The 19,778-nt window shown below is 46.2% G+C and overlaps 1 protein-coding gene across 4 annotated transcripts in view; it reads left to right on the top strand.

Moving 5' to 3' along the window:
- Window positions 1-19,778, top strand: part of WTIP (WT1 interacting protein) — an 84,284-nt gene that overhangs the window by 37,901 nt on the left and 26,605 nt on the right. The window contains exon 3 of one of the 4 annotated variants that reach the window (XM_054199165.1): window positions 4,856-18,854. The exons of the other annotated variants lie outside the window; for them this stretch is intronic. Within the exon in view, the coding sequence (XP_054055140.1) occupies window positions 4,856-5,070 (215 nt within the window). The 3' untranslated portion in view covers window positions 5,071-18,854. Of the gene's footprint in view, window positions 1-4,855; window positions 18,855-19,778 lie in introns of those variants that run through there. 4 annotated transcript variants of the gene reach the window in all.

The following is a 19,778-nucleotide window of genomic DNA, read 5'->3' as shown; positions in this document are numbered from 1 at the left end:
ATAGTTACGGCCTGTGCTTAGCCCCACGCTTTCCGTTTTAACACCTATCAAGACAGATAGTTAAAAGCTATTTCAGGTATGTCTGCAACGGCAGTCCCAGACAAACCCGTTAATGCAGAACTCATGGAAAGGGAGTTGCTGGCTTTAAAAAGAGGAGTCGGGTGGTAGAGATGACAGCTGGCTTCAGACCTTCGGGTTCACCTTGCGCAAGACTGTGAACCATCAATGAGTCTCAGCAAAGGAATGTAATCTTGTCTTCTGGTAATTAAAAGTCAAACTTGGATACCAGCCCATGTAACAGCCCAAGTACCTTCGGGTACCGATTGGTAGAAAAATGTTTCCTTTATCTTGATCCGTGGTTAGTTTGATAATATTCCAGGCTTCAGAAAAACAAAAAAGGATGGGATGGGAAAAGGATAATCAGAAATGTTTGAGATGGGGCTAACACAGGAAACTCTCCTTTATTTAGAATGTATTTAGGTTTTTTTTATATTTTAGGAGGTATTTAGTAGTTTCTCTGCATTGTTGTCCCAGCTAGTTCTAGTACAGCAGGGCACTCATTGGTGTGCTTGACTTCAGACCAGTGCATTGACCGTGTCCCTTCTACAGACGATACTACTAGATGTTACATCATGAAAGGTTTTAAATTCTGTGACTACTTTAAATGAAGTTAGTTCAACTCTAGGAGAGTTTTTTAAGGGTGGCTCATCTGACTGGCCCAGTCCTGAGCATTACTGCCATGGGGACACCTCAGATTCTTGAAGATGCGTGTGCTTAAAGTTCCTTTTTGGTTGGGGGGGCAGGTCTCAATACAGAGTATCACTCTTCCCTGAGGGCTGCTTTATCAGCTAGTGCTGGTATTTCTGGAGGCTGACCCCCAGGGAAAGGTGGTGTTGGTAGGTAACTGGCTGACAGAGAAATGGAAAACACTTCCATTCCCTATTTCTGATTATCAGAGGGCCTGCAATGAATAGTTGGCTGGTGGTTTGTCTCTGTCTTCTTATTTCTTTGAAAGGTAGTAATTGCATTCTGCTATTAATTATTCCAGCATGAAATGCATGGCTTTTGATGGTTATTTTAATTGGTGGGGGTTGCCTGGCAACTAATGATGGAAACTTTTCTCTATGTTGATTGACTGACCATAGATGTATTCCTCCCACAATATTTTTGTATTCATAATGTGGAACCAATCACTGACAGCACCTGTGATCCTTTCGGGGGTTGGAAAACACATAAAGTACAAAAAATATACTCTAATTAACAGGGTTACTGCCTCTGGTTTTTATTTCTCTGTAAAAACCACAGAGAACCTAATCACTTCCTTGAATAGTTTTGTGTGTTTGGAATGCCACCTATTGTTTAGTGTAACAAGATTTGCAAAAATTCCCCTGTTTCCTTATCAGCATCTATTATCTACAGGTCTCGATTGTTCTAGTTTGAAACCCACATCTCTTGTGCATTTTTTTCGTCTTTCCCTTCTGCTCTTTTTTTCTCCTCTTTCTTGTCTTCCCCAAGAAGACAAGAAACAAAAATGTTTTCTTGGAACACATCTCAGTTTCTCCAAGAGAAATAGATTCCCTTGGGCTGCTGTTGAGTTCATCTCTCAAAGGGGAAGAAATGTAGATAATCCAGAACAGAGCCCAGGCAAGTCACTGACATTATCAACAGATGTTTCTGTTTCCTATTTCCAGGTTCTGTAATTTTTAAGTATTACCTAAAAAACAAAGGGAAAAACAGGTGGAAGGAAAAAAGTGAAGAAGAAAATGAATAACAGGAGATGCACAGAGGTGGCTTCTTGTAATTTTAATGATCTAAGTTTCTGCTATTTGTTGTCCCTATATATTTTGCAAAGTGCCCAGTCAGTGCTTTAGTGATGTCCTTGATCCTTTACTCATCTGAAAACTAGACCAGCGAATGCCATAGCTCTTGGAAATTATTTCTAATTTAATATAGATAATCATCACTTCTTCAACAGTAAGTCAAGTCTACCTCCACACGTGCCAGTTAATCAGTTTTGTCCTTCATCGCTTCAGCACTCAGTAAATCAGTTATTCCTCCCACAACCAACTGATCATTTCTTTTCCAGTGCCTATCTCAGTAAATTTGGTCCTCACACACAAACCTGTCCATGTACATGAACGTGTCCATGCTCATGAGTTTAGCCTCCCCTCTAGACATGTGTCACCTGGATACTCTCCTATCATTTGACTGAATTTCTGTCTTTCCTTTGTCCTACCCCTTGGATATGTGGATCTCACCGTTACTGCTCTGGACTGACCCAAAGTGGTCAGTGGGCCACCATTACCTGATTCTTTTCCTGGTGTGATGGAGGGATTGAACTTTTTGTCTCTGATGCACCTTCTGTGGAGAAGGGAAGGCCAGCTTTCCATCTCCCTTGACTTTTTCTCCTTCCTTTTTTTCTTCCTGTGTTTGCTTTGGCTTGTGCCTGCTCTGTTACTGAAGAATTCAGACTTTATTGTTATTTCTGCGGGGGCATCTTTTGTTACTCATTTCAAATGAGCACATTGGATTTCTTAGTAAAGATCTTTACTGCATGTCAGTACCTTTTTCTCCAGAAAATAGTGAGCTTTCCTCCTTGCCCTTAGTGTTGTTTAAAACCTTGCTGTACCCTCGTCCTTTCCCGTTTTGACTTGTTACGCATATCATAGGCTTTTTCTGGACCCCTGAGTTCCCAGGGTCTAAAGACTCCAGCCTGCTGGCAGCTCATCATCCCCTCACTAAGGAGGCAAGATTATATTGCTTTGCAGCCGTGGAAACTTCAGTGTGACCTTCCTCACCAGCAAAGCTCCTTTTCCAAACTTCCCATGTACTTCTGCATGGGAATAGTTCTCTGTTCTTATTCCTGTTACCTGTTTTCCTGCTGTCTCCAGTCCTGGACATCTTGCTGTCCTTTCCCCTGGTGACACTGCAGCGCAGCGGCAGGACCTCTCCTCTCCCCTCTGGCCACCCACCACCCCTCACTGCAAGTCCTGCCGAACCAGGAAAGGAGCTCTTAGCAGAGGACACGGTGTGAAGTGGAAATCTGGTTTTCCTGCTTCTGTTGCCTTCATCCTCATGTGCTGTCTAACAAAAGGACTCTCTTGCTTTGCATCTCATCCATGCCTCCTATCCAGGTTAGGTTACTGACTCATCCTTAATAATTCCTGTTTACTGCTTGTTTCAAGGGAGAGATGTCTGTATGGCCTGAGAACTCATTGATGTTTCACACCAGAAAGCAGCCTGGGTTTTTGTCTTACTAGTTTTACAGATAAAAGGTTTCCACTGCCATTCTTCACCTTAAGGATGCTTTGACTTCTTGTGGGTCTAGAAAAGCTGTTTCCCATAAGAATCTTGCTGTGTACAAAACAAAAGATCTTTTTTTGGTAAAGTGTGTCTTTGCATTCATAAAATAAACAGTGGCAGCAGACTCTGGCATTCTGTCTTTCAGGCTTGCTTCTGGCAGAGGATCTCAGCAAACAACAGAGAAAAAATTCTAAGTTGAGAGGATCGATAGGTTGTTGGTCATGAAGGGGTAAATCCAGCCCTGTGAGTCGGAGGATGGGGTTTTACTCCCCTTGCTACGGGCTTCCTTGTCACCTTGGGCAGATCGCTTTGCCTGCCTGGCTTTGCCCATGTGGAGTCCTCAAGACAAGAAGGACATGGACCTGTTGAAATGGATCCAGCGAAGGGCCACGAAGATGATCAAAAGGCTGGAGCACCTATGCTATGAGGACAGGCTGAGAGAGTTGGGGTTGTTCAGCCCGGAGAAGAGAAGGCTCCAAGGAGACCTTATAGCGGCCTTTCAGTACCTAAAGGGGGCCTACAGGAAGGATGGGGAGGGACTCTTTATCAGGGAGTGTAATGATAGGACGCGGGATAATGGCTTCAAACTGAAAGAGGGTAGATTTAGATTGGATATCAGGAAGAAATTCTTTATGGTACGGGTGGTGAGGCACTGGAACAGGTTGTCCAGGGAAGTTGTCAATGCCCCATGCCTGGAGGTGTTCAAGGAGAGGCTGGATGGGGCATTGAGCAGCCTGGTCTAGTGGGACGTGTCCCTGCCTAGGGCAGGGGGGTTGGAACTAGATGATCTTTAAGGCCCCTTCCAACCCGAACCATTCTGTGAGGGAATTCTTCTCACCAACCTCACATGGGTGATACTGTGCTGATTTCATTAATATTTTGAAATTATTTGGAGAACCTGAGGTCAAAGTACTGGAGAAGTGAGAGTTCTGTAAATTATTAAATAAATGTTATATCACAAATAGATGCATTTGCTGGAGGAAACACTTGCAGTGTCTGGCAGCCAAACCATACAGCTGCTGCAGCATACTACTGAAAATAATTACATGCTCAAATAATGCATATTTACAGTTTATGGAGGACCATTTTGAGGATTATATGTCATTAAATACACAGACCAATGTAAGATTTTAAGAAGACTACTTTCCCAGCACCACTCCCCAGAGCCCTTAGTGCCTGGGCCACGTGAATAACGTTCCCATTCCTCTGTCCAAGCCCAACGTTGTGTTTTTAATTTATTTTAAGTATCCATGGAATGCTGTCTCCAGTATTCAGAGGACTCTAAATCGGATGTGAGACACAAATGCACCAGAGAAGCTTATCAGAGAAACAGGCTTGGCACGAAGCCTACATAAACAACCATAAATTTTTTCTCATTTAAATGACGGGACTCGGGAGGATTGGCTGATTATAGCTGCAGTGGGCTGTCCTTGGGCACCAAGGAAAGTGCTTTGGTGACCCCTGGTATTCGACATGGGCTGAATGTTTTGCTTGCTTATAAACTTGCTGTTATAGAATGACCAGCTTCTTTCTGGTAAATTGACTTCTACAGGTCACTTTCCAGAGTTACTTGCCAGCAGTGGATGTTTCCTCCTATCCTTGGACTTCTCAGGAAACTTTAGCTTCGTTTTAACTCAGGTAGGGAAGAGCTTTTGTTCCCAACCACTCTTCACTCCCTCAAAACACAGCACAGGAAGAAAGGCAGTAAATTTGATCTTAGCCAGAAATAATTTTTTTTCCCCTTCCAATAAATATCTCATTTCCTGAAAATCCTGCGTTTGACCAGAACTTCTACTGGGACTTTTTAGATTTATCATCACTCATGGCCAAATCCATTTGCAGTTAGTGTCAAAGTATTCTTGACTTTGTGGAGAGCGGCACAAGCTCTTAGCTGAGTAGCAGGAGCCAGCTCTGACACTAATGGTGTGGTTTGCCCTAGGTGAGCCTGTTCCCTGTACTTGTATAAAAAGCAGGTAATTTTGCAATATAGCTTTGATTATGAACACTATGCCAGAAATAGTAAGGAATTATTTTAGGGTTTTACTGAGAAACTCTTAGTATTTTACAGCATGAAGCCTATATGCGGGTGCCCTTCATTGAACCGACACAAATAAAAATAGGAAATCTTCATGCTTGCGAACTCGATCCCACAGTCTTGAATTAGGTACAGTAAATACTTTACAAAAACAAACCTGAAGCAAACCCCCACTGTGGCCTCCCTGATGGCCAATGTCCAGTCTGTACTCAGTACTCCTCCGTTTATAGGATTATTGACTCCCTTTGGCAGCTGATGGGACCGGTGCCTGGTGGGGCACAGGTAGCACGCTCTGGCAGCAGCAGAGGATGCGATGGGCTGTGGGCTCAGTGCTGGGCTGCAGAGGAAGGGGCTGGTACCCCATATGGAGATGCTCTGTGCTGTCCCTTAAACAGTTGCCTTCTCTTGATGATCCACCCTCTCATGACACCTGTTTCTGGCTCAACATTCAAATAAATTAATGAGAATTATTTTCTTAAAGTTGTGGAGAGAGTGAGAGTTTAATAACTTTGGGTCTAGTGCTGTGTTCCTGCCTGCCCCAAACATCCCAGGGGGCTCAGGACATAGAAGGAGTGAGGAGGGGTTCCTTGTGGAACGGCGTGGGGCCTTTGCTGGACACTTGATCTGCTCACTCCTATTCTCACGGTTGTTTAGTACTTAAGGGACAGGTCTGTCCCCTGTGGTCCTGGGCCAGAATAACCTCCTAACATTGTTTTGGGGTAGTGGGGGCTCGGATGCTTCAGAATTTCACCCACAGCGTTGCTGCTTCTGGATGATAAACCTCCCTGCAAGCTGAAACGGCAAAGGCCATTCTGCTCTCTGTGCCATGTCCCACAGAGCTGAGTGACGGGTGAAGATGTAGCTCAGGTTTGCATTGGAGTGTTAGTTTGTGTGTGACATGAGGAGAGCACTGTGGAAGCCCACTGGAGGCCGTCAGTGTTGCTTACGCTCTCGAAGCATCTTCTGCCGAGCAGTTTTGCAAGCACTGCTGCTGCCTGGTGTGGTTTGGGAGGAGGGCTTTGGTATGGGAGGCTGTGGACAGCCGTGGCCTCTGAGGTGGCATTCAAGGCCCATGGCAAACTTGGTTGTTTGTGATGTTACTGGGCCCTTGCGAAGTCATTCCTGAAGTCCCCTGTGAGTGCTCGCTGCCTTGCGGTGCCAGGGCAGGCTCGCAAAACCAGGTTTCCAGTCCCACAGATACCCTCCCTTTCCTCTGCCCATGGGGTGCAGGTGGACCAAGGCGTCGGGTGCATGGCGGGGGGTTCCCTCGCTGCTTTGTGCGCCATCCAGTGTCTTTCCATCTTCACAACCTCCCTTTATAGATGCAAACCCCCCTGTATTCCTTCCCTTTCCTGTTCAGGGCCCCATCTAACCTCATCCTCACCTCCCCTTCTGCTGTTGCTGCTTCTCCTACCGTGACTCAGGTTGCCCAGAGAAGCTGTGGCTGCCCCATCCCTGGAGGTGTTCAAGGCCAGGTTGGACGGGGCTTTGAGCAGCCTGGTCTAGTGGGAGGTGTTCCTGCCCAGGGCAGGGGGATGGAACTGGGTGATCTTTAAGGTCCCTTCCAACCCAGACCATTCTCTGACTGGGCTGGTCCATCCCCAGCACTGCCATCCCCTGCCTTGGCGTGGGACAGGGCTCCTTCCCTGGGCTGGGGTCCTGCCTCCCGCGCTGCTCCCGCTCGCTGTGCCGCCTCCTCTTCCCCAGCCCCCAAGCTGATTTTTCTTGCCTAAAGCTATCAAGCCTTGACTCTGTATTTGCCACGCCCCTGTGAACTTGTACTGTGCTTGGAAGAGTAGTAATAAAAGTGAGTGATGAGGTAAGCAAGAAATAGGCGAAGTGGAGGAGAGAAACTTTCAAAGTATCTCCTGTAAGAAGTAAGATCAGCAGTGGCTGCTGGCTTCTGGTATAGGGGACTCCCAGTGCCCCTAATGCCTGCCAGCTCTTTTAATTGTACCTGTGCAGAGTGAAGGGCATCTGGTTTAATGCTTATTTAAACGCAGGAATGGATTTAGCAATCATTTTTCATTAATGACTGCTGTGTCTCCATGGTTGTCTATCAACGTATTTTAAAACGCAAGTGTGGTATGTCCTAACGTTAAATTGTATATAGTTGTAGAACTTCAGTCGCTTAACTCCACTAGCTGCCCGGGTACTCTGCACTGTCACTCTTCCAACTACGTTCCCTGCAAAATTTTTCCTGGAAATAATGCAAATAACTTATTTGAGTGAGTCAGTGGATTACTGACCTTAGGAACCGCAGCAGTGTAAATTCCGACCTATGGAAACAATTTGCTGAATCGGTATTAACAGTCCAGTGGTCTTTAGAGCAGCAGTCTCTAAAGTGGGGTGTACACACCCCACAGAGTGCTCAAGGTGATCCGTTAGGGTGCGAAAAGAAAACATTTCAGTAGTAGATGTATGTAATTTATAAGTAAATAAATATACCTGTATTGGGGGTGCATACTCAAACATTTTTTACTGTTAGGGGAGCACGATCAAAAAAGTTTGGAGACTGCTGGTCTAGAGGAAGAAAGCCTAAAGAATACGTAGCCACCAGGTTTTGCTGTTTCCACAAGTTATTTAACAAAGGAGAATGTGTACATTCGGGGAAATGAGGGTGGAAATCATCTGCTTAAACTTTTAAGAAGGCAGGTCGGTGAGAGCCAGAGATCATGTTTTCTAAGCCTTGTTTTTGAACAGATGTAATTTTTTATTACCCTGGTTAAATTCTAGTAGCAAATCATCCCTGTTGTTACAACTGTTCTTTTTCAGGCTGTGCTGCATGAGGCTGGTTGAATTAAAGTGGCCAGCGGATAATATCTCCAAAGTACTATGGTGTCTAGATGATGATGTTGAAGATATTTTGGTGTTATGCACAGAGATGGCACAGCACGGATGCTGGCAGATGCAGACATACTGTACCTGCACACTGAAATCTCAGGGAGGTTCCTGTTAAATATGTGCAGAGGGGAAAGTCGTCCTTTATCAGTGAAGTTCTGTGCTGATTCTGTGCAGTTTTGAATGGTTAACTTTGGGGTTTAGAGCAGCCAATGCATTTGCTGTTTGTGGTTTGCTGTAGAGCTACTTTTTCGTATTTACTCTATAGCTGCTTTTCCACCTAGCCCAAGTGTTGGGCTAGTGAACAGAATGAGGATATGCAAAAATAGAAAACCAGGGAAAATCAAAAGAAGGCATAACCAAGTTCACTGTGAGTGTGGCTGAAGGCAGAGGTTTTCATTGTCTTAGTCATCACTGGCTGTAGTGGCGAGCTGATGTCTCATGCTGGGTAGGGAAGAGAGGAAGGAAGTGGATTTAGTGGAAAATTGATTGCATCTACTTGGGCTCTTTCCAGCTGAATCCTGAGTTAAGTACATTCATCCTGAACTAATCGTTGGGGAGAATTGGCTGAAATCTCACATACTTCTTAAAAGGAAAGCTAAGCATTAAAGGAACAATATCCTTATTGTACCTGAGTGCCAAAAGGAGTGTACTATCAGGAGTCCTACCTATTCGGCTTTCTGTCTTGGAAGCTGCTTATGGTTTGAGCTCAAGTGTGACCTGATGCAGGAAGCTGTGGCCAGTCCACCTCGGAACAGCAAGGACGGGCCATTTTGGAGGGCTCATTTCTGACTGCATTTTGAATTGGCTGAGCAAGCCCCAGTTCATTTCAGTAATTCAGTACAACTATAATTTTCAGCTTTATTTTATTTACAGCAGAGTGTACTGGAATACTGTATAAAACAGATATCTAAGGTCCTAGCAAGGTATTGTTCAAAGTTACACAGAATAAATCTGAAGTAACATTATTAACATCATATAATTGTCCACTAGTGTGAGCAAGAGTTGTCTCTCTGCGCAGTTCTTTCAAACTTACTGCTAAGTAATCTAAACCCAAAGAATGTGCTTCAAAACTGGCAGAATGTTTTAATACTTTGCTATCCTGAGAATATTCAGATTTTTTTCCAGCGTGTACTAAATTTCTAAGCTTTCTTAGCACTTCTGGTCCCAAGGACCATTCCCCAGTGCATTCTTCCATTATCACAGGAAGAAAAAAGTTATAGCTGTCACTCAAGATGTCATGTCTAGGCACTGCGGATCTCAACAGTCTCACTTTATTGCAAAGATTTATCTAAAGGGAATGAGAACTGAGCACTGTGAGCTTGATTTCACAAGCACGTGGGTGCCATTGGTGTTGGCTGCTGAACCCTCTCTGGATGTGACTCAGACCAGACATTGCTGGTGTGTTTGGCTTCAGCAGAAGCGCCCTTTGATGCTGCTCACTCTCAGGTGCTGACGCATACAATGCTACTGGGAGGAAGAAAGTAAACTGTTCCTGTGCAGATCCATTCTTGTTTTTCTGAGACAACGCAGAAGATAGTTTAGGGAAATTGCTCATCTCCCTTGAGGCTCTCTTGCATGTTGCCACAGGATTGGGCTGTGTCCACTCCATTTATTCAGCATACTTTCATGTATAAAGTATTAGGAGAGAAGGTGATTCTGCAGTGCGCTCCATGCAGAGATGACATTCAGCAATCTGACTTGCCGTTCCAGCTCTTGATCGGATTTCTGATCATCTGCTTCAGAGCCAGGCTAAGCCGTGATTTTGAGTTGAGGCTGAACATGAATGAAGAAGAGAATAATGACTTGCAAGAAAGAACCTGGTAGCAATGGTGAGGGGTCTGCAGTGCCCTCAGTTCAACAAGTTCACCTAGCTTTCCTCTAGTTACATTTGTCAGGTGGAGTCTCTGGTGGGTTCTTAGCTTGCTCTGAATGTCCAGGTGGCAGTAGGGACCAAACATCTTTTTTTTCTTCTTCTTTTTTTCCTTTTCTTTTCTTCCCTTAGTCTTACTGGAATGCAGTGGTTTCTTCTTGAGGATGTATTCCTGTAGAAATTATCTCCCGTGTGTTATTATAGCAGTTGGCTGTTCATTAACTTCAGGCAGCGCAGAACTCAGTGGCTTGGTCACGTCTCCTGCAGGGAGCTCATATACAAGGTATGAACTTTTTGAGTCAGGGACTATCAGTTCCACTTACATGCGTCCACTTATGTGTAGTACAAAGAGGACCTGAGCAGAGTCTCAAAAAGCTGCTAGATAAAAATACCAGTTGTGCCTGTCATCTGCATCCTGTTCATTTCCAGGTGCAGTTGAAGACCAAAGTTGCAGGCTTTGACATACAAAAGCTCTTCTCTAGTCTGGTGGTGATGACTGTACAGGCTGCTTTATTCTTTAGGATGCAACAGAAGCTTGAGATCAGCAGAGGTTTAAACGAAAGGGAACACTTCTTGCAGCGCATAATGAAATTGTGGAACTCACTGCCATAGGGACAGCATGGAGGCCAAAAGTATAAATGATCTCATAGAGGAATTATACAAATTAAAGAAGGATTGGTCCAGCGAGGCTATTAAACATAATAGTTATGATGCAACCTGCAGTGCAGGAAGGCCTTAAGTGCTGGCTGCTGGAAGCTGAGAGGTTATTCTTGGGAACACATCAGCCTCTGCAAGCCCTGTTTCTCATGCTCTTTCCCATTGAGCTTCCACTCTTGGCCAGAGCTGGAGACAGGATACCGTGCTAGATGGATCCTTGTTGCTGCCATTGTGGTGGTTCTTACTGGAGCTTGAGTGAAAACCACCCACCACGTTGCATGGGTAGCAGCCAGCAAGGCTGCTCAGGAGGGTTGTGTCCTGCAGGGTCGGGAAGACTTGGACTGGAATAGGCTGCAGTTTGGTGATGGATTTATTTTGTCATACAATAGGCTGGCACTGGGACCCTGAGATAGCGTGATAAGACAAGTATTCTTTTAAGTCCTGGCTTAGAGCTGGAAAAGTGGAATTCTTTGCTGATAACAAGCCGGGTTATCAAGGTTTGTGGTGGAACCATGAAAGCGTCCCACAGTGGAAGCTACCCTGGGGGAAGAGCTCTACCCCCTTCCCTCACGGCTTGCTGAGTGGTGGGGAGGCCTCGCATGGTTTTTACCCAGTGGTCTGTGTTGCTTTGCCCTCTGTCTTCACTTTTTTTTTTTGCATTTGTAAACCCAGACAGCCCTGAAAAAAAAATATCTTAATTGAAGTACATTTGGAGCTTTATTTTACCTTTCTCTGTTAGTGTGTCCACTTGCCGGCTTATTAAGAAATATATTTTAAGATACATGTTAATATATAGGCCCAGAATAGCTATTAGATCAATGCAAGCTGTTGTATTTCTGTTTTTAAATATATGCTTGGCTCATGTTTTTACAAACTCCTTTTCAACATAAGTTCTTCTGTTGGAGCTCCATGGAAATAATTTATGCCTTAACCCTGAAATTGATGGGCGGTATGGGATAGAATAAATACATAAGTGGGAGAGAAAGGAAACATCTGCCAATTTTAACTTTTGCAAATTATATGTAAGCTTGAAAGTATCTGCTAAGTTTATAATACAGTCTGCACAGGAACGCTTTGCCTGAGTACCAGAGGTCAGAGATCTTCTTGTCCCTGCAGCATTAAGTAACCTTTTGGTTAAATAACCTGACCGAAGAGTAGGAGGACAGAGAAAGGAAGAGAGAATTCCACACTAGAGTAAACACGGCACAGAGATTATGGACACCCTGCCAAGGAAGGTGGGGTTTTCCAGCAAGGTAACAAAGGATATTAGCTAGCTATCCACATAATCCTGCTGGAGACTGGCAGTTTATGTCATGCAGCTACGTTGGGGCAGGAATGCACCCTCCACATCCTCTCCAGCCAGTGGCAGTGAATGACGCAGAGTGGTCAGAGCAAGACACGTTACCTTTCTCAGTGCAGAAATGCAAGGGTTTTTGGCAGCCAAGGTGTGTTTTATGGATAGAAAGGTGTTTTCTTCAGTGCAATCGATAGCTGACACGAGGCAAAATCCTAGGGAAGATAATGAAGTTTTTCATTTTGACATCATGGCAGGTTAAAGTAAACTGCAGAGGAGAGTCTAGAGTTTACCCTGGGCTGCAAACATGTCAAAATGATAAACTGCCTTGTTTTCATCTGGATTTTACCACACGTTAGTGAGTGCATAGCAAAGACAGACTTTTTTTTTTTTTTTTTTCTGGCAAAGATAGTACCTTGGGGCAGGTCTACAGCTCGTATAAATGGTGATGGCTTCAGTGATGCTGCCATGAGTTACCCCAGCTGCAAACCGAGCTGAGAGTGGTGGGAGGAGGTGGTTGGTACTAGCACATCCATGTGGCAGGAGCTGGCACGATGCTCCGTGCTGGAGAGCAGAGCCTGGAGAACAGCCCAGAAGTGGAAATGATAATTGTATTACACAAGAGTGTACTTTTGTGAGAGTCCCAGTACGAGCTGGGCAAGGGTAATGGGGAGGAAGAACAGTGAACTGCCATCTGCCTCTCCAGGACAGCTCAACTTGAGACAGAGGATGAGAATGAATACTGACTTTGTAGCCACAGCTAATTTGCACTGGAAAGCTCTTTTTTGGTGTACAAACATGAACTAGTATAGGAACCTAAGCTATGGAGGAATTTTCAATTAAGATTTTAAAAATAATTTATTTAAAACAATAAATTATATTTTTAAACAATTTTTTATGCTTTCCCTGCATCGATATTTTTAAAAAGTAAATCTCCTGGTCTCTTAAAAGTGTTGGTTCATATCTTGCTATGTCTGCCTACCTGATGATAATATTTGATTAGAATTTGTTCACAGAATCTTGAATACTCTTTCCTGAAAGAATCTATGTAAAGGGAGAAAACAATACACATCCTGTACTCCACCTTCATAGGCCTCTAGCATACGATGCCACCTTTTGTTTGCAAGAGTTTAAATTTCAAATAAAATCCCAGCATTCTTTTGAAAAAAAGGAAAGGGCCTCTCCCCTGCTTAGATTGTCAAATCCCAGACTAGCCCGGAATTGAATAGGCCAAGTCAGTGACCTCAGGCAGAAAGAATGTTGGTTATTTACGTAGGGCTTCTGCTATTTTAGCAGCAAACCTTTTCTTCTGAAAGGACAATGTATACTGTTTTGTGTTTATGGCCAAGTAAAAAGCTTGTACATTTGAGATTTGCATCGTAATAGCCTCGTAACTCAATATACAGCATCCTCAAAAATAGCAGTGCAAGGCTCTGTTTTGTCTTAGCTGGTGCAGGTCTTTTAGAGGCTTTTACAAAAGTTCTCTGAAAAACTGTCCTAAAGATTCAGCCGCTTATATGTTTGCTTTGGTGGCTTGCTTTTTTTTTCCCCCCGGAGTTTTGATTTTTTTCAGAAACTAAAATTGCACGTGGTTTCTTTATGAGCGATCAGGCCAGCGCTCAAAATATTGTGATACATCTCGAGCTAAGCTGTGCCTGCAGCTTGAAACCAGAAAATGTGTGTGTGTGTGTAATTCACACACCCAGCATTTTTCCTGAAATAATGGAGGATCTTTACAGGCATTCTGGCCTGGTGGATGAGCCTGCAATTCCAAATGGTTTTTAAAGTGTGCCTTTCTCAATAGATCGTAACCATGAGGAGCTATTGTGTGAGTAAAGCACACATTTAGGATCCAATCCTGCATTCCTTAAAGTCAATGGGAGTCTGAGCGTGAAAGGAATGCAGGATTGGGTCCTGAAACAGGGGAGCAAAATTGTGTGCCAGATTGCTTTGAAAAGAAGAATACAGCACATCCACAGTAGCCACTTTTTAATGTTTCCGATTTCAAATGGCTGGAGTCTGTGAAAAGTGGCTTCTGCCAACATGCAGCATCTTCTATTCACAGGAATTTGGCATAGATTTTTTTTTTTTTTCTCCTCTATCTTAAAAACCCTGAAAGTCCTAGAAATTCACCCCTCCTTCACAAAGCCTGAGCAGTTGAGCGTTGTGAGGAGGGGCCGGGGCGGGGGGGGGGATGGAAGGTTCTCCAAGCTCAGTGGCAGGCGTCCCCTCGCAGCCTCGTCCTGTGCCCAAGACCCTGCACCACCATGGGGACGCGGCTCGGACGCAGCACCTATCAGGAAGAGGTTCTGCTCGCCTCCCTTGGTGCCTTTGTCCCTTGTAGGAGACAGAGGAGAAAAATTTAATTAACAGTTTTTCAGGGGCCAAAGCAGCCTCGGGTTCCCCCTGTTCTCCAGTGTGTGGAGTGACAGAAGCGCCCTGTAAAGGAGCTCTCCGTGCAGATAGGCAGACGTCAGCCCGAGGGAGTCATGGAGAACTGCGGGCCCAAGCGTACATGTCAATAAGGGAGAAATGGTAACAAATAAAGAAAAAGTATCGGAACCTTTCTGTTTTCTTTTGGCACATCTTCAATTTCTGGGTAGGTGAAGCTCCTCTACCAAATGAAAGAAAACATCTCCTGGGTGAAATTCTGCATCTGTTTTATTGTGAGATGGCTGGGTAGAGAAGGTAGCAGAGGTGGGTTGCTGTTACTTAATATCTTTCAATGATTTATTCCGTGTTTGTAAAACTTGGTATCTCTCCTGAAATTTAAGCTCCTGGAATCATCTGGCAAGTGTAGCTTCCACTTTTCAGAAACGGTATTTGTCTCCAGTCTGGATGTTGTGGAGAACAGATGGAATCCTGGAGGTTTCACTCGTCCTTCAGCTTTTGAGTTGCTCTGATCCCAGTTTCCCAGTCATTAACATGTGTACTTGGTGAGCGCACAGGCACTCTTCAGAGAGCAGGTCGCTCCTTGGGCGGCCAAGAAGCTGCAGCACCCATGCCAGAGCTTAGTTACAGGCTGTGGAGGGAGGGTGGTTCCCATCGTGGTGCCCTGTGCTGTCAGATGGTGTCTGGAGGCTGTACGGGAGATCACCCGGGGACCTGCCACCCCTGGAGGGGCTGGGTGATGGACCTACCACAGCCCTGGGACCCCTAGAGGGGCTGGGCGATGAACCCACCACAGTCCTGGGTTGGCACCAGGGTGTAAAAGTGCGTTTGGGTGCTCTCCGTGTGCGGGAGTGTGGGAACTTGAGGATGGCCACTGCAGACCCGCTCTGAATCACAGCACCCCCAGACCTGAGCCAGGGCCTTTTGCAAAACAAAATGACCAGGTTTGTCCTGGTAAAGTTTTCATTGAACAGTGACAGTGGCTGCAGGTGGGCAGCGGGCATGCAGGTACATCTGCTCAGCCCAAGCTGCCCTGTGCCTGGTTTCTCTTGTACAGAACTTTGGGGCAACACGTGGGAATTTACCTTCCCTGTTGCGGTAGCTGGGAAATGCTTCAACAAATGTTGTGGCGTATTAATCTGGCATGTATGTTTACATGTCCCTTTAGTCTGAAGGCTTTGAGAGACTGTCGCTTAAGGTGCTAAGATGAGACGGGTGATGATGCTGGTGTCACATCAGTCACTACAGAGATGGCGTCTGAAGCAGTTAACAAGCAATTAGGTCCATGTTTAACATTGCTAACTAAAACAGATCTGCACAGTCCTTCGGTCAGTCAGGCATGAAGAGCCAGGGGCTGCCATGCTCAGAGAGCTGCACGAGTCGTGGACCGAAGCTTCCAGAGTGCAGAGGTTTTCACCGAGCCCCATCAGCCTTAGAACTAACTGACGACTTGTCACATAAATAGTGAGGGGAAGAAATCCCAGTGAGAGCAGCAATGCGATATGCTTTTCTCCTCTAGAAGGAGCTGTTAAAGAAGGATGCCATGTGTATGTGTTGGTGCTGTGGGACAAGCCAGCAGCTCGTGGTGCCGCATCCCCAGTGGGATCACCTGATGGCTGTGCTGGGGGCTCCAGCCAGCCCCAACCTTCCTGCCGGCTCCTGCCACAGCCTGCACTCCAGGGGGCTCTGGGGGGCCATGCCCCATGGGAGAAGCGGCAGCAGAGCCTGGGTCTGTGCTGGTGTGCGGTCAGACCCAGCCAGCATGTCCCCAGCCAGCAGGAACAGCAGGTACCTGGGTAGTAGTCCGTGGCGATAGCGCGGGCTCTTAATTAGCTCTGCTTTAACAAATTTCTTACCTTTAGCAGTGATAGTTACAGCTGAACTCTTTGATTGCACTCTGTATGGGGAGGTTTTAATTACATTTTCTGACAAAAATACAATCCTAATCCTCTTGTTCCACACAGCTGTAACATTAGAAATAAGGAGAACGTTATTAGTCATCCCACACTTTGTTCCCTCTAACGCTGAAACTTTCCCGCATGAAGTGAGGAGAAGGGGCGCATGTATCCCCACAGAGGTCGCGGTGACGAGGAGGTGGGCTGGGGTGTTTTTCCGCGCGCCAGCAGTCTAGGGGCCGCGCTGGGTGTTATCTGGGAGGCGATGCCGGGGCTGCAGCATTCCCATTATGTCAGAGGGGAGCTGTTTGTTTTTAAGTAGCGTCAGGCACTGAGACAATGCAGGCTTCTCACATGAACTTGCTTACACTACAGTACTAGTAAATCATGATTATTACCCAACGGTTGCATGTTTTTAATCATCAAAGTACTTAAAATATTATAATAATGCTTGGCACTTTTCAACTTCAAAGCGTGCTGCAAACAGTAATTAGGTCTAATAACCATGCTGTGACAGTGAGACATTGCTATCTCTTGTCTTACAAAGGCGAGGGGGGGTGAGCCCCCAACGCGGTTGCATCATCCCGTGTGAGACTGGATATCTACCACAGAAGGCTGCCACTCGATAAGCTCATCTCCCAGATAGCCACTGCCTGTGGCGGCAGGGGGGCTTTGGAGATGCCTTCCGTGATGGTGAGGAGGGGGCAGGACACTCTCGGTGCTCTTTGGGAGCACCTCCTCAAGACTGTAAAACCCTGTCTGATTCGCATTTTGTTCCGTGAGGGCCTGGAGCAGCTTTTGAAACAGCTTTGGAAAAAGTTTTATCCCATCTTGGCTTCCTGGCTGGTGTGTTTTCACCACTCAGCGAAGTGTCGTGGAGGCTGGAGCAGACAGTTGTGGACAGCCTGTGTTAGCTCTGGGTCATTTTTCCTTTTTGCCAGCCAAATCTCTGAGTTGAGTGCTTTGCTAAAGCAACAGCTCTCCTGTTCCTGGTCGTTTGGAGGAGAATTGTGCAGGAAGTAATTGCTAGGCATGTTTAAATACCAGAGACTCACAAACTGGTTAAATGTGAAAACTGATGTTAAAAACCTAGAGCTGATTCCTGATTTAATATATTTTTTAGAAGTTCCAAAAGCCTGCTTTCTTTTGGAAGTTTGTTGTGTTGGTTGCAAGCACCAGTTGTGATCGTTCCTTGGGACAGAGTAATTTCTAGCTTGCATTTAATTAACTGGTAGATTATCTACCTGAAACTTCACACTCTTTGCTGAAGCATTTGCAAAGTCTCTGCCTCCCACCCGAGGTGGTGGAACCCCCTTACCCTGGCGCTTGCTGCCCCTCAAATGTGTGGGTGTCAGCCCTGAAATCTGAAAGTTATTTGCAACAAGCATTTGTTGTGCCTGTGAGTGCATACACTTCGTTTTCTACAGTAAAACATGTCTCTGAAGAGCACCCAGGGGAGAAGAGGGCTTCCCTATGAAAGCCAGTGCTGCGTGCAGGCTGGGTGGCTCCTGTCGCATCCCATGGTCCCCCGGCGTGTCCTGCTGCTCTCCTGCTCGGGGGGAAGCAGCCGCCTCCTCCCCACTGCTGAAGCCTGCTCTGGCAGCACAGCCGAGCCAAGGTGGGTCTCCAGCAGGAGTAGGAAAGCAGTGCCGTGTTTGTGAAACCCCGTGCCCGTCAGCTCCACGCTAGGCTCCTCATTATAACTGCTCATTATTATTATAATGAGCCATCGGCAAGTTGTATCAAGTTTTGTCAGAAACTCTTGACTTTTCTGTTTCAATGTTATGAAAGCAAATAGTAACCGGGGCTTGGCTATACTCAGCCGTTCAAAGGACAGCTAAGCAGCAGGTCCTGCCTACTGGTGGCAGGATGCTGTTGCCTCATCTGGCTGGCGAGGCCTTCGACTCTGCCGGCTAAAGCACCTGAGGGCTTTTTAACTTGTAATCTCTGCCTAATGGCAGCTGCACAGGGTGGGCTGGTGCTCTGCGGGCCCCCGAGTTATTCCAGGACCTCGAGAGGTGAAACTGCCTTGTCCTGTGCGTGGAGCTGGGGGCAGGTACCCTGGGGCTGGGGGCATTGACGCTGCGTCCCCAGCAGCTCCATCCCTCCCTGCCTGCAGCTGGCAGCTCTTTCCTCTCGACAGCAGGTTCCACACGATGCCCAGGAACTCACAGAGTTTGGTGTTTGACCATGCTCAGTGCCATCATTCAGCAAACCCTCTGGAGGGTAAACAGAACATATGTTTTTCCCTATATTTCTAAAACGCAGTATGGAGAAGCCAGTATGGTACAGCCACAGCTATTTGTGTGATAACTTGCTGTTTCTTGTTTATGAGATAATTATTGTATGATCCCTGAATGAAATTCCTCTAAGGTAAAAGGCCTGACTATCTTATTAATTATTGCTAATAATAGTAATTATCATGTGAGCAAACTGCTTGCCTGCATCATGAGTTTAGGCAAGTTGTTTCCCTAACAGGTAGCTTGTTTTTTTTAGCTGTAAAATGATGAAAATGGTGGTTTTCCTCAGTTTTGAAGAGTGTTGCGCTGCAAGTGGTGTGTAAAAGAGCTGGTTTTGTCATGTCAGCCAGATGGCTGGGAAGGGGGGCTGCCTGTGCCAGGGGGCTGGCAGAGGGGGTGGGGGCAGTGAGCGGGGCTCACAGGCTGCGCGGTGCTGAGCAGGGGGCTGCCTCCCTGATCTAGGGCGTTCCTTTCCTGCAGAGATCCTTCCAGCAGCGGAGTTCAGGTTTGGTCTCTAATTTTCTCTGCTGCTTCTGACCACAATGGGTGTGTGGAGAGGGTGACGGCCAGTGCTTCTCCTCCTGAAACAGCTGCCCTGGCTCTGCACTGGTGGTGTGTGTGAGCAAGGTGGAAGTGCTGCGTCAGCACGTCCAAGGCAAGTCCCCATTCTGGGTGCAGCCACTTCATTTCTACCATCTAAAGACAAGTTGTGCATTAGTCTGGGTCTGGCAGAGCCGATGTATCCTGTAAAAAGCCATTCTGTCCTCTTTCCTTTTCTTCCCTCCCTTCTATTTACTTTTCTTTTACCTTTCACTGGAGAGGTTTAAAAATGGCTTGGATAAGCTGGAGGGAAGATCTAGAGGTGGTTGCTCCTGCATCAGTTGAGAGAGGCCCCGGGACCCCCTAGTGGTTGTCCCAGCCCCCTGCCTTTTTTTGGCAATGCGTAGGATGGACCAGTTTTACCCAAGAGTCTCGGAGGCGATGGGACAGTCTCAGTGCGTTGCCCACGCCACTGGGCTCCTGGTCCCCATCAGGGCTACCAGGCAGCTAGAAAGACAAACAAGAGCTGACTCCACCTACCAGCAGTATGGAGACAGCAGCCCGTGAGATCGACAGCCCAAGAATGTGCACACAAAAGAAGCATTTCCCTCGGCCACGACAGTAAAACCGCCAGACAACCACATGCAGCATGTGATTTCCCAAAAGCATCATCCCAGATCCCAACTTCTTTGTGCCACACACTGTTTCC

Source organism: Rissa tridactyla, chromosome 4 (genome assembly GCF_028500815.1).
Source record: "Rissa tridactyla isolate bRisTri1 chromosome 4, bRisTri1.patW.cur.20221130, whole genome shotgun sequence".
Lineage (NCBI taxonomy): Eukaryota > Metazoa > Chordata > Aves > Charadriiformes > Laridae > Rissa > Rissa tridactyla.
This window is presented reverse-complemented; position numbering and strand designations above follow the sequence as displayed.